The 15025-nt window shown below is 42.2% G+C and overlaps 1 protein-coding gene across 1 annotated transcript in view; it reads left to right on the forward strand.

Moving 5' to 3' along the window:
• LOC119744646 (four and a half LIM domains protein 3-like) overlaps positions 1 to 15025 on the forward strand; it is a 70008-nt gene that overhangs the window by 19437 nt on the left and 35546 nt on the right. The window contains exons 3-5 of the mRNA XM_038220702.1: positions 6758 to 6938; positions 7638 to 7874; positions 9077 to 9295. Coding sequence (XP_038076630.1) covers positions 6758 to 6938; positions 7638 to 7874; positions 9077 to 9295 — 637 coding nt within the window. The remainder of the gene's footprint in view (positions 1 to 6757; positions 6939 to 7637; positions 7875 to 9076; positions 9296 to 15025) is intronic.

Consider the following 15025-nt stretch of genomic DNA (forward strand, 5'->3'; position numbering starts at 1 on the left):
TGGATTTGGTGAGGGGAGTGATGGAGCAATAACGTGGGAGTCTTCTGAGGATGATTCAGATGGCGATGATGATTGCGAAGGCGATGATTTTGATTCTTACGATGATGACGATGATAGTGATTATTGCTATCTTGATGGTAATGATGATACGGATGATAACAGTGACGTTGGTGACGCCAGGCCACATAAACGAACCTGCCGTGCACCACCAGTGACCTCAGGAACGTCAGGACCGAGATTATACCAGGCAGCGTCAGGGCACACATGGACCTCGGAAGTTCCGACACAAGAGACACCACAAGTCAAGGTTGAAATGGAGCAGGCCGGACCCAGAAACGTGAATCCAGCCTCGACCAAACTGGAACTGCTACGCCTGTTCCTTCCGATGACGGAGTTGCGGAAAATCTTGCGTCACACGAACGAGGAGCTCAAGCGGAAGTGCCAGAAGTATGAGATTAATATGACAGAGCTGATGACTGTCCTGGGCCTCTTGTATTATCTCGGTCTCACAAAATCTTCACATGAGAACGCCAAGACTTTTTGGAAGGATGGTCTCCTAGGCCGACCCCTTTGCCAAGCCGCAATGATGGGGAAACGCTTCCAGGGCATCCTATCTGCGCTCCGGTTTGATGACAGGGCCACTAGGGAGCAGCGCAAGTCCGTGGACAGCTTTGCACCCATCCGGGAGGTTTTCGAGACATTTGCGTCAGCCTGCCAGAGCTTCTTCTGTCCTGGAGATAACGTCACGGTCGGCGAACAGATTTTGCCCTTCCGGGGTTTGTACTATTTCAAACAGTATTTGTCCAAAAGCTCAAGGAAGCGTGGTGTAAAATTTTGGCTGAGCGTCGATAGCAGATGCAACTTTGTGACCAACATCCAACCAGGCCTCTTTGAAGAGGGACCAAAGCCGGGCAAAGAAGTCGTCAAGGACTTGGTGGAGCCCATACGCGGGACCGGCCGCAATGTCACAACAAAAAGCGCATTCACAAGCCGCAAACTGGCTGAGGAGTTGCTAGCCGATAAACTGACCCTCATCGGTGCTATCAGTGGAAGCCGACCAGAAGTGCCCAAGGAGCTGAAGCCACCAAGTACCAAGAAATGGGAGGTCAAGTCAGCAGTGTTTGCCTTTGATGGTTCCTTGACACTTCTGTCCTACATCCCTAAGGAGAACCATAATCTGTTGTTGCTCTCAACGAAGCATCACAACGGCAACTTCAACGCCGCATCCACGAAACCGGAGATGCTAGATTGCTACCACCGGACCAAGTTTGCCGTGGACACGGTTGATCATCTGTGTAATTTCTACAGCGCCGTCCGGAGAACGAAACGCTGGCCTGTCCTGGTCTTCTACAACCTGATGAACCTGGCTGCCAACAACGCCTGTGTCCTCTGGTGTGCCCTCAATCCGGACTGGAAGCGAGGGCTCAACGCGAGCGTCCGACGCCAGGCCTTCCTAGCAGATCTTGTCAATGAGCTCCTCGACCCCCAGCTTCAAGCCCGGGCTGCCAATCCTGCCGGCTTGCACCGCAATGCCCGGCTAGCCCTCACTTCCATGGGATATGAGATCTGTTACCAGAGGCGAAGCCTGCCTCGTGAGGCGGGGTCGGAGAACAAGCAACAGATGGGGAGATGCCACTTATGCCCTCGCAAAAAGGGCAAGCGGACCACCATGGTCTGCCACACGTGTCGGCACTTCGCCTGCGGTGTGCACTCTCAGAAATCCACGACCATCACCTGCAGCTACTGCCTGAATTAGATAGACAAAATTGCCTTTGTCTCATTCCCCGACTGCTATTCAGAACCTACCATGTAGATTGTAGGGGACCAGACCATTTTCTGAAGCGTTTCTCTTTTGTCAAGCAATTGTGTGGAAAACTGCTTGCTGATGTGAACTGAGAAGCCTCTTGATAATCTTGAATCACTGGTTTATAAATACTTGAGAAAGGGATCATTTGATGGTTTGCCAGTTTTCAAATCCAGATTTTGAATACTGTTATTTTGTTCAGTGAAACGTGAAGTTATATTAATCCGAGCTGTCATTTCTTGAGGAGGGGAAGGGGGGAGGGGAGGGGGAAAGGGAGGGGTGGGCTGTTAGTTTTGAATGGGTGGGTAATATCCAGCAATTTATGACAATTTGCAATCTTTTGGAAATTCCCTGTTGACCTCCTAACAATTAATCTTTCTCAGTAACAGGACTGTAGAGCAAGACACATTTTCAAATAAAAATTTGATGAAGATATAACATCATCAAGTTGTCTGAAACGCTCCATATACATAAATGAGATTCTGCTACCTTACTTTTCCATAAATGAGATTGATTTATTTCCTTAAATTTTCATGATTGGTATTAAACTCCACCCCTAAAAAATTCAAAATAAAAATGATTTAATTGTTTTATGAAGCATTAAAAAAAAATATTTTCAAGCCTGTTTGTTTTCTTTGATTGACATTAGCTTGGTTGTCAATGTACAGAACAGTGCACAAATAAGGAAACCCACTTTTGACAGCAATCTTCACCTACTTGTTGAGCATATTTCAAAAATTCATTTTAATGGTATTAAAATATTGATCTTTAAACACAATTGACGAAAAAATGATTGCAAGTTATGCATATTTTGTCTCTGAGATATGGTAGTTTAAAAAGTTCATGTGCCAAACATGTTTGTCCACGGACGGCTTTTTTCCATCCGCTTGACTGAGCTGTAGAGCGTTACTTGAAGACAAAAACACTACACTAGACTTACACGTGGACAACAGTGATTTTGGTGACTTGATTTCAAATTAGCATAATAACATTATTCTTGCAATTCTTTTAAATATTCTTTTCACCACACATGGTTGAAGAGCTATACTTCACTACATTATTAAAAAAAAAGTTCAAATAAGTTCAGTTAGTAGGTTAAAATTCCTGTCAAAAGTGGATTTCCTTCTTTTTGCACCACCCTGTACAGTGCTTGCCAGAGGGTCCATCTTGTAGCAACTGCTCGTATCAGCCGAAAATCTACAAGCACATTTTCCCCTGGTCGCCAATTTATCAACTCTCCCGGTGCTAATTTAATTCCACGAGCATTTCAGCGTCACCTCCAAACATCTCACTACTTTCCCCTCCCACGTTTCTGTTATTGTTATGTTCCGCACATGATGCGATAACATGATGAACACATCGCTTCCAATTTGCGTCCCCAACATCTTCAGAGTCAATTGACGCACCATGTCAACTTTTTGCTTGTTCAAATTTCATTAGATGCCCGTTTTTTATTGGAATCCAGCCAAGCTAGGTACGCTGAGCCCTCCCCCGCCCCCCCCCCCCCCCCCCCCCCACCACCACCCAACAGTGAGTTCATGGAATGCCCTGCAGAATTTAATCAATCGGACGGTAATTCAAAATTAAACTGGCAGAGAAATTTTTAACTGTAAAAATAAGAGGTATGGGGAGGGTGATTAGTTGTGCAGTTTTTTTTATTGAATGTTGCCATTGGTCCTCAATATGAAAAATTTGCTTCTTGAAAGTTAACTTAAATTTGTTTTGAAATTTGGTCAAATTTAATTTTCAGACGAAGCTATCAGTGGTGGTGTTAAATTTTTGAAATTGGCACGTACCAATGCCCCCCCCCCCCCCAAGAAAATTTTTACTGTAAAAAAGAGGTATGGGGAGGGTGATTACTGATTAGTTGTGCAGCTTTTTCTTAATGTTGCCGATGGTCCTGAATATAACAAAAATTTGCTTCTTGAAATTTAATTTAGATAATTTTTTTAAAGTGTGTCAAATTAAATTGTCAGACGAAGCTATCAGTGGTGGTGTGACATTTTTTTTTCTTCAATTGCCATGTCCCAATGTGTTTAAGAAAAGTGGAATTTTTGCAAAAAAAACCCTGACATTTCCAATACTGCCCCCAATTTACCAGATTTAGTATTTAGTCTACATTTTGTTTACAATCGCCAGCTAGTCTGCTTCCCTGACCTGACAATTCCCCGACGTCTATAAATTGCTCCGTTTCATCTGAAGTAGGGTCAGGGAACCAGACTACAAGAACAACATTTTTTTCTTGGTTTTTCCAGCATCTTTGAACACAAAACTTTAAAGAGGTCAGTTTAAAAATATTTGCTGTCAAATACAAACCCCGAAATCCATCCATTTCTGAAAATTACAGCAAAATAAAATGTTACATATTACCTTTAAACAATGATTAATGAGTCAATAGATCGGTGCACAATGTTTGTAAATTTTTACGGCAAATGATTCTCCAAGTTTGTTGTTTCACCGGGGTCACGCCGCATACTTAATTTGGTAATGACGGGGAACCGGTTACAGCTGTGGCAGATGAAGTGCAGTGGTAAATGCCACCGGTGCACATGTTCCTGTCAGTCAACTGCTTAACGGTGGCAGAGGTCCGATGTAATTAAAACTGTAATGGGTTGTCATTAAAGGAATCATAAATATATTGGGCAGGCCTGTTGGGCTCACGTTGTGCTTTTCCTTGGGCTTGTTCCAAAGACACAGTTGCGGTTCGTTGCATGTTTCTATAGATGTCATTGGTTGATATAATATGGTTGATCCCATTGTTAGTTGCATTGCTCCAAAAGTATTGAAAAGATATTGTGACTTTTAAAATTAAAAATCTTTTAAAAATATAAGGTCTCGCAAAATGTCATGACTACCGGTGCTTGAACCACTCCAGAGTTACACTGGTCCCACTCAGCAGGGCACCAGTATGAAGCAGTTGAAACAGTACCATTTTTGGGTTGGTGGTTGAAATCCTATCTTCATATATCCCCCCCCCAAAAAAAAAAGGTAGCACAAGAATCTAACAATTTGAAAACCAAGTACCAACTTCCAGGTATTTTTTACCAAAGGACGTGGCTAGAAATACAGACATCACATCCTGTTTACAAAATGTTAGTGTACCGTCATTTTTTCTGGTACTGTCGATAAAATATAATGTATCAAACGAGATTAAAGAGCAACAGGGCATGCAATTTTTTTTTATTTTTAAAATACTATTTTCATGGCAAGAATCACAAAATTGATTTTCACTCATGGCTTGTTACTGACCAGCTTCTAGAGAGGAGACAATCAGATTTTCAAATTAATTTATTGGGATTTACTGTAATAACTTCAGAGTTAAATCGTGCACACGTTTAACCTCAATTTTTGGCCATGGACTTTTATGTTCTGATGATGAGTGAGGAATCGCTTCATATTTTAATAAAATCTTCATTGTCATTTTGAGGGTAATAGTTAATTCACGGGCCCTTGTCTTTATCTCATGAACAAACTCATAAAATCTTTACTCCACCATGTAGCATCTTCTGTATCTTTGCCCAACGTCAAAATTGCTCCATCACCCCCCCCCCCCAAGCCCCAATGGTAACAGGCATCTTTTGTTTCAAGCACCACTCTGAGTCCTATATAGATTCCTCCACCCACATATGTCGCTCTCTTTTACACTCTGCATCATCAGTAAGGCATCTTGGACCAGCCTAGCAGCGTCTTCAAGATGCTGATCCCACAGTCTGACCTGTGTGGGATCAAGAGTCGGGAGTCTGGTGCAACCCTGCGACCTGCAAAGTGCAGGAAACCTGACAAGAACGTCACACATGTGGCCCAATTTTTTTTTTTTTTTTTGGTCACTAGAATCGTGAAGGGGGTTTTCAGTTCACGAGACTCAAAAATGAAAGTTCCAGTGACAAGTTTTGTTTTAACCAAAACTCTGTCACACGAGGGCACTAGAACACATTCTTGGTGAGAACTCACATCTTTCTTTCAAAATTATTGGAAGCTTGCCATTTGTTGCATCTGGTAAAGTGAAGTTGCAGACGTTGCAAACGTCTTATCATCAGCCTGTGATTAAGTAATTAAATTTTTGACTGAAAATGTTGAAAGGAGTTGTAACAAAATTAACCACCAATAATCTGGAAACCTTTTAAGATCCCCCTCCAAAACCACTCAACAGTTTTGGAGGTTTATTTCTTACGTTTTGCTTCAGACTAGATGGGACTTGTGTTGTGCCTGCACATTAGTGGCAAGTTCAGAAAGATGCAACGACTTAAAAGATTGAGGGGATTTGGAGCATGGACTCGATTACAAGTATAAAAGGGCACACATGCCTTTCATGTTCATCTACAAGCCTGAATGTTTGAACCCCTCGGCCTTGGAAGTTTTCCCTGGTGTATTTCACACAGCCTGTCAGTCCGTATTAGTTCGCCTGTTGAACTGAAATGTAAAGGCACAGCATTGTGAAGTGTTGTAAAAACCTGAGCCGTTTGACATTTTGGTTTCGTCATCTGGTTACACTTGGTACGTTTGCTCATTTTAAAGGGATTCCTGTAGGCCTTGCGTTGAAGGCTGGATTTCAGATATTCTCATGTCTGTCATATTGGAATGTCCGAGGATGGTAAATTAATATGCAAATATGCAAATTATCACTGCATATTTGGATATTCATGTTGCCTCTTCCTTCCTTAGGAGTACATGTGGTTGTCAGCAGGATGGCCATATCATATTTGTGATGGTGCATTAACACAGTTAGATACCTCAATATGCAAATGACCACTCTGCATATTTACATATTCATGTTTTCATCCCTCCCTTTTCCCAGGAGTACATGTATGACATTCAGATGTCAGCGGGATGACCATGGCATTATCCATGACAACCTAGTGACAATGAAAATGCAACAGGGTATCACTTCAGCAAATGACCTAATCTGCATATTTACATATTCATGTATATTCCTGTTTCCCACCCCTTCCCCAGGAGTACATGTACGACGTGCGGATGTCAGCGGGATGACCATGACATCATCCATGACAACCTAGTGACAGTCCACGAGCGCCTGGGCATCGATACCAAAGACCACAATGAGCTGGTCCGCAGCAAAGAGCGGGCGCTGAGTCTCGGCTACTCGTGGGTACCCCAAGGGCTTTCTCCAGCAAAGGTGAGTTTGGACAAAGTGGGTGTACTCCTGGAACTGAAAACTTGCTTGGCCTGTGGTGGATCCAAGAGTAGGGCTGAGATCCTCTTCCTCCCAACTTGATAAACTCACCTTCCCATGGTCCCACCTTGGTCCCGCCCAAAATGTTTGAAACACCATTGCAAAGTCAGCACACCCCATCCCCCTTCCTGTCCAAAATTCTGGATCCACTCCTGTAGACCCAGGCATACCCGGTAAGCCTTACTTATCTTCCGTGGCTTGGGATAAGTTATAAGAGTTTACATACTTCATGGGTCTTTCTGTGTTACACCTGGTTGAAGTGAGAGATCTGAATTCAACTTCCAGCCTTTTCCTACGTTCTTGGGCAAGCCTCTTTACATGTACCTCAACTTTCCACTTTTCCACCAAGGAGTATAAAAATGGGGATCAAGTTGAACTTGCTGGTGAATAACTTGCAATGGACTGGCATCCCATCCAGGAGGATAACAAATTCTCAGAAAATTCATACCCAAGAAAAAAATCTATTAACAATTGCCTGATGAGCTACTTGGCTCAATACCGACATTTGTCGGCTCGGTACAGACGCGCACATTTGAAATTAAATTTGCTTGATGTCACTGTAAATGTTCATTGATGGCTGAAATAACACACCTTACCTCGAACCTTTTATCCCCTACCTTTCTTCTCCTCTTCCCCATACAGGTAGAAGACTTCATGAATTCCCTGCCCAACAACCAGATCCCGCGGCTTCACACGGCAGGCCAGAAGTACCGGGACCGGCAGCTGATCCTGCAGATGCCTCGCCAGGACCTTGCCGAGGAGTTCTGCAAGCACATCCTGGACGCTGCGTCAACTGAGTGCTTCTACCAGTTTATGGAGCTAAGGGACGAGGTGGCCTTTGCAACGGGACGGGTTAAGGATTACCTCAAACAAGATCAGGTATGCACTAGAGTTTTTGGTGTAGAATAGTCCATCACATGATCTCACAATTCCATCACGTCCTAATTAGTCTTCACAAGTCCTCACAAGTCTTACAAAAGTGCATCACAAGTCTTCACAAGTCTTCGTAAATCTTCGCAAGTCCTTGACAGGTCCATTCCAAGTCCATCCTAAGTCCTCCCAAGTCCATCACAAGTCCTCACAAGTCCTCACATTTCTTCACAAGTCCTCACAAGTCCTCACATTTCTTCACAAGTCCTCACAAGTCCTTACTTGTCCTGTCAAGTCTTCACAAGTCCTCACAAGTCTTCACAAGTCCATCACAAGTCCTCAAATTTCTTCACAAGTCCTCACAAGTCCTGTCAAGTCTTCACAAGTCTTCACAAGTCCTCACAAGTCCTCCCAAGTCCATCACATGTCCTCACAAGTCCTCAAATTTCTTCACAAGTCCTCACAAGTCCTGTCAAGTCTTCACAAGTCTTCACAAGTCCTCTCAAGTCCATCACAGGTCTTCACAAGTCCTCAAATTTCTTCACAAGTCCTGTCAAGTCTTCACAAGTCTTCACAAGTCTTCACAAGTCTTCACAAGTCCATCACAAGTCCAACACAAGTCCATCACAAGTCCATCACAAGTCCTCACAAGTCCATCACAAGTCCTCACAAGTCCATCACAAGTCCTCACAAGTCCATCACAAGTCCATCACAAGTCTCCACAGGTCCTCACAAATCAATCAAATGTCTTCCAGTCCCCAGTCAAGTCACAAGCTGTGTAAATAAACTTTGACAAAGGTTTTCCTTCTGATACTTTCCATACCTCATTACGTGTTACTGGACTTGTTAATTGACTTTCGATTTTCGCGAGACAACACTTGATGTATTTATTGGCTGATCCATGAGGAAAGGGGCTTTTGGGGCTAACGTCCCCCCCCCCCCCCTTCCAGGTCAGAGTATTTCCATTTGGTTGTTTGAAAATAAAACGTTCTCAATGATGAAACTGGAGAGAAAACCAGATGTTGAGCCAGCAAGATAGGACAGCAGGCTTTGTTATGTAAATTGCTCTTTCGTACAGATTCATCAATAAGGTAGTTCACAAGTGTCGTTGGTCCAAACCCTGGCCCAAAGTTTCAATGCTCATCGGATGAGATTCGTTTGTTTTCAAAGTGGAATTTTCAATATTTATATATTTCTACATCTCTATTCAGGAGTGCTTTAAATGCGGAGGGGAGATTGAGTCCGGGGACATGGGCATCTATGCAGACCTACTAGAGGACGAGTCGTTATGCTGGCACCCGTTCTGTTTCACCTGTTTCACCTGTGATGAGCTACTAGTCGACTTAGCCTACTTCAATAAAGACGGCCACATCTTCTGCGAACGGCACTATGCGGAACTCGTGTTGCCTCGGTGCATTGCCTGTGATGAGGTAAGTCTTTTCTCCCCCTTTTTTTCCCCCACTGATCACTTCCTTAATCCATTGCCCTATCATGCATTGTATCACATTGTGTTCATTGCCTGAAGCATCCTTAAAACCAGCATTTGGTGGATATGGGAGTAACAGGCAGGGCAGTTTAGTGGGGAACAGGTTCATATATGATCAGATGTTTTGTTTTTTTGGGTCTCTTGTCTCATTTCTGTGATAAAATAATTATGTTTATAACCAATGTCTTTGAAGCAGCCAGCTCCACAGAATTGTGAAGTTTTTCATAGCAAACGCCAACTTGTCATCAATTCCGGTCATTGAATTCATTAACTTGTTGTTTACATGGTGAGTGTGAGATAGTGGTTAGGGTTTGTGACTCATGATCAGAGGGTCAGGGATTCGAATCCAGCTGCTTGCCACATGTTGTGTCCTTGGGCAAGCCACTTCAGCTCCACTTGCCTCTCTCCACCCAGGAGTATAAATGGGTACCGGCATTAGCTGGGGAGTAACCTGCGATGGACTAGCATCCCAGGGGGAGTAGAAATATTCTCAGTCGTTTCATGCCACTGAAACCGGAGATAAACGCTGGCCTGATGGGCCACATTGACGCGTGACAGACTTTACTTTAACGTTGTCACCGTCTTGTGATCTGACTACAGTCAAATTGCAAATCAGTCACAACTTGAGCAAGAAAGTTCAGGTAACAAAGTAATGCCTCTGTCACAGTTCATTCATAATTGTCACTTTACTTGAGACTGGAAGGCTTGTGATTTACTTTTAATGCCTCTTGAGGATTTGACTACAACTCTGAGCAAAAGTTTACAACACCTTTTTCCACTTATTCGACAAATGGAAGAAAACAGCTCATCTAGACATACTCTTAACCTCAGTGTCTTTAAATCTTAGGAGTTACATAACTTTAAGAGCAATCTTCTAAGAATTGACTGATGTCCTATGACCTCCAAATTGTAACGAATAACATCCTTTGAATAGCCTAATCGAGGGGCTCATTAATTCAGGCGGTGAGTGCAGCCTCTTCCGTCGGTTTTTATTGAAGGATTGCTCTAACCAATGGGTTGGCTCTGTAGGGCTGCGGTATGGGCAGAGCAAGGATATTGAATTATGAAGCTTTGTCTGCGAGACAAAGATTGCGAGGTGTAGTCAGTGTCATTCTGAAGTCGGTTGTCATTGCAGTGATAAGACGCTTGGAAAATGGAGGTAAGATCGCTCATGGAGTATTCAAATTCTGGTAGTTTGGCAAGACCATTTAGATTTGTTGAAAATGAACTTCACATTTCAGGCTGATATGAGTTGGTAAGCGACACGTCTTTTTGGGACGTGATTTTTTTTTATAATGAAGTCGTTTTCAGAATCACTTCTAGATTTCCCATCATGGCAAGTTGTTTTTTGGTTTGTCAGTGGTCGGTAGTGGAGTGATGATAAATTGGTCTGGCCCCCTCTGTTGGCAGTGATCCAAAGAAGAGAGAGTTTTCATAGCACTTGTTTGCTGCCCTCATTTGGCTTGTACTGTGAAATCAATCTGGTCTGATAATACAAACGTCAACAGCTTATAAAAAACAATTCCAAGTTGTTTGCTACCCTCTGTTGGCATACATCTGCATGTGAGACGTCAACTATATCAGCTCAACATTCTTTAAATGATGTTATTTATTTATTTATGAATTTCTGGTAATGAAACCAAGGATTCCTCAAAAGGGCCCTAGGCACTGTAGCTCGCAAGCCTGAAGAAACCTGTGCTGAAATTTTAGAGGTGGGATGAAAACCCCAGAAGAATATTCTGGGGAAAACCCATGGAATCAGGCAGGGACCGAAAACGAAATCCACATGTGGACTAGGGAAGGAATCGAACCCGGGCCATAGAGATGGAAGGCGAGGAAAGGACCACTGTACCCCAGTGCTACCAGTCTTGGAATTTCATGCAATCTATTGAAGACAATTCGTTTAAATTCAGATTTTTTTCTGAATTGTCCTTTTTTTCGACCTTTATTTAATGGGTCAGGAAATGGCGTTCTCAATCAATTTATTGGGTCCAAAGGAGATATGTGCTGGAGAGATTTAAGGACGTGCTTACCAGAAATGGTAGCCAGATAATATGATTTTAAATTTGCACCATGCTCCAGAGTTCCCGGCCTCTCAGGGAGCTGAGATGGTATTTGGAATGTTTAATTGGCCCTATGATCAGGGCTAATAATGATGTAAAGCGCTTTGATCTTAGTTAAAAGCGCTATATAAGAACCTGTTATTATTATTATTATTATTGTAATTATCTTAAACAAACATCACACAAAAATCCTGAACTCTGTGTGTTTTCATTTTTACAAAGTGACAAAAAGTCAGGGCCAGAGGGATCATGTATTGCTCTACACGCATCAGGGTGGGGGTGGATGCGCGTGCCCAGGAACACTGTTGAAAAAAAACCAGACTCGCTAGCTCCACTGTCGTATGACGCATAAAGGTAACAAAGCAAACCCCGTCGATGTGGTGAGGAAAGGGTGGCTTAAAGGGAATATACAACATTTGCAAACATCGAAAAATAAAACTACCAAGTTTTTACGAAATACCTTACTAGGATGTTGGTAAATGACAGTCTCAAGCATCTTGTAAAATTATGGCACCTGGTGTGAAGTCATTTTCAAGAAAATTGTATTTTTGTATACATTTCCAATGGTGGTCGGCCGACCAGCGTTGGAAAAACCTAACTATTTTTCAACTACTGCTCCAAATTTACCATTTTTCAGTCCAAATTTTGTTTGCTATTGGTTACATGTTCATGAACGGGTGCAGGCCAGCTAGACTGGTTCCCTTACCTTGCAATTTTCCATCATCTATACATTGATCCATTTATCTTTTGTGGAGTCAGGGAACCAGACTACTTGAACATTTTTGTTTTTCTTGGTTTTATCAACCTTTTCGAACACAAAACTTCAAAAATGTCAGTGTAACAATATTTGATCTATTATACTAACCCCTCAAATAGTTCATTTCTGAAAATTACAGCAAAAGCAAATGATGTACATTCCCTTTAAAGGGGAGAAGGGCGCCCTCGCTTGGCAACCACCTCTTGACTTCCCAGCAGCCTCGTTAAAGTGAAATATTTTCTCATGGAACTTTGGAAATTTCTTCAGGGAAATATCAGGAAAAACTCGGAGAATTTCGTTTCCATAAAGTGTTGGGAACCTCAAGCTCCTTGCCTCTCCATCAACACAGAAACTCGGTCCGCGAATGAATTTTCACGTCATCTTCTTGCTTTATAACCAGTAAATTATAGCCTCCCTTTGCTTCAGCCAATCGGTAAAGGTTATATGTAATTGGTCAGGTTATATCAGTAGGGCAGAGGGTTAAAACGCACAACTTGTCGCAGATTCTTTTTTTTACGATGTGATGCAGCATGTGCCAACTGCGTCATTAATCTTGCCCTATCGTCCCCGGCCCAACCTCGGCACTGACACTCTGTTTATCGGTCTGTTATTACGGATAGAAGTGAGGAATGCACGTGATTTATGAAATGTACATTTTGCAGTTTTTTGTGTTGTATCAGTTTGTAAGGGAAGTGGGTTTTGTGAGAAATTCCTTTCAGTTAAATATTTGAAGTTCTCTGGACGTGTATGAAGTGCTTCGAACAGCCTATTGAAGTTTTTTTACAATTTGTGTGAAAAGCCAATAATTATTAACTACAAAAAAAATTTTTTTTTTATTAATTTTTTGGGGAGGGGGGTTCTTATTATATTTAAAACAAAGGGTTTTTTTGGTATCCTACATCATGAATGTTATAGTTATGTAATATTTTGCGTGGCAAGATTGTTACACACCTATGTTCCGACACACCTATGTTCCGACTGCTCAGCAAATTTTCTGACACCCTATGCTCTTACATCCTTACGTTCCGTCACCCCTGTGTTCCAACGCCCGTACCCCTACAAACGTAAACATACATGTAGGCTGGTCTCTGGCCCCAACACACCAGTCTAAACGGGCTAACACAATCTTAAGTGCCGGTTGTCGGAACATAGGGGTGTCGGAAGATAGGTTTGTGGGAACATAGGTTGAGCAGTCGAACATAGGGGTGACGGAACATAGAGCAGTCAGTGGCAAGATATCTCATAAAGGCACGGCATGGAAAAAACATGAATTGCTGATAATATCTGAAGAAAATATATTATGCCCCGGTCCTTTTTAATATGGTGAATACTTGATTGAACAATCAAAATCATCTGAATGAGAAATCAAACCTGGGACTCTACACTTTTTTTTTCTTGGTACGGGTCTTGTATTTGCATTAACCCATGAAGCTCAGCTTAAGTATAACACATGACCTGTCAAGAACCACAGAAGAATAAATAAACATAGCATTCATGCTTGGGTCAATCCTTAGGAGAACACGCAATCGACGATCGCTGTTTGGATTAGAATTTACGGCCGAAACAAAAGTAGTGACATTTGTTTTACGACTGAAGATGTGATGTAGACCCTCAAGAGTTCTTGCAGAAGTTGTATCACTTGCAACATGAGCCAGCGCCTAAAATAGCAAAAATTCACTCGATAATTTCAATTTTTTTTTATCTTGACAGTAAAGGCAACTGTCACTATCACAGCTGTTGTAAAAACCTGAAGTGTTCCGCCAATTTCTTAATCACGGTGCTTGATGGAATAGAGTGCAGAACATTAATGGCTTGCGATAAGTAATGTGTCTCAATTTGGAAGATTGATCAATTTGATAAGAAAGTTCTTTGCCCAGTTCGGGGCTTGAAATTAGAAACTGCCGTGATGGAATTTATAGATCCTCGCCAGCCAATCGGAGAATGTCCTTGTTACCATGGATTCCAAAGGGGGCGGGGCTTATTTCATACCATAACAACCAGCTTAAATACATCTGCATATCTGATTAGTGCTTTTGCAGAACTGTGTATTTTCTTCCTGTGTTGTTTTCTTCGAATTGAGATTGTCTTTAAAGCTTGCTATTTCCATCAAATTGTACTTATTGTAGGATTTTACTTATTGAAATTGTTGTTTTTATATGCATTCATACAACAAACATTGCAAAAACCGTTTTCAAACTTGTTTTTTCTGTGGTTACATTCCTGAAAATGATTTCGTAGATTTTTTTTTTTTTTTTTTAAATGAGCTCATATCTTGGAATTCCGTTCTGCTGGAATTCTCGCGACATGAAACATCTGTGTGCAGGGCAGTGACATGTGCGAAGATTATCACTGATGTTCTCGTATCATATAAAAAAGTTACGAAACATAAGAAGAAAAAAAAAAGCATCAAAAGTTCACTGCTTAATAATGGTTCCTCCAGTCAACACTCATTATAGTTCCTGATTTAGTTACCATGCAAGTCTTGTAGTCCCTCAAAAATAATTATCCCTGCCCTCGGAATATCTTTCACTGTGATGGAAACCGGGTGGCCAGAAGTTGTTATAGTAGCAGAGATATTTTTAGTTCATCAGAAACCGAGAAAGAAAAAAGAGATCTGGTCCGGTGTATATACCAACTGTCAGATAAGAATGCTGGCCCATTGCAAGAAGGGTCAGATTTTGAGTTGGAAGTGTACCCCGGGAACAAGGTTGAGGAGAGTCGAGTTCGGCGGACGGCTCATTTGTTCCCCAGTTTACTTTCCTCATCGCCATAAAAGGGCATCGGCGGTTCTTGATTGGCCGAGCCAGGGTGGCCCAGAGAGATCGGAGTTCCAACTTGGAAGTCTTATAACTGA

Source organism: Patiria miniata, unplaced genomic scaffold (genome assembly GCF_015706575.1).
Source record: "Patiria miniata isolate m_02_andy unplaced genomic scaffold, ASM1570657v1 HiC_scaffold_7, whole genome shotgun sequence".
NCBI classification, from domain to species: Eukaryota; Metazoa; Echinodermata; class Asteroidea; order Valvatida; family Asterinidae; genus Patiria; species Patiria miniata.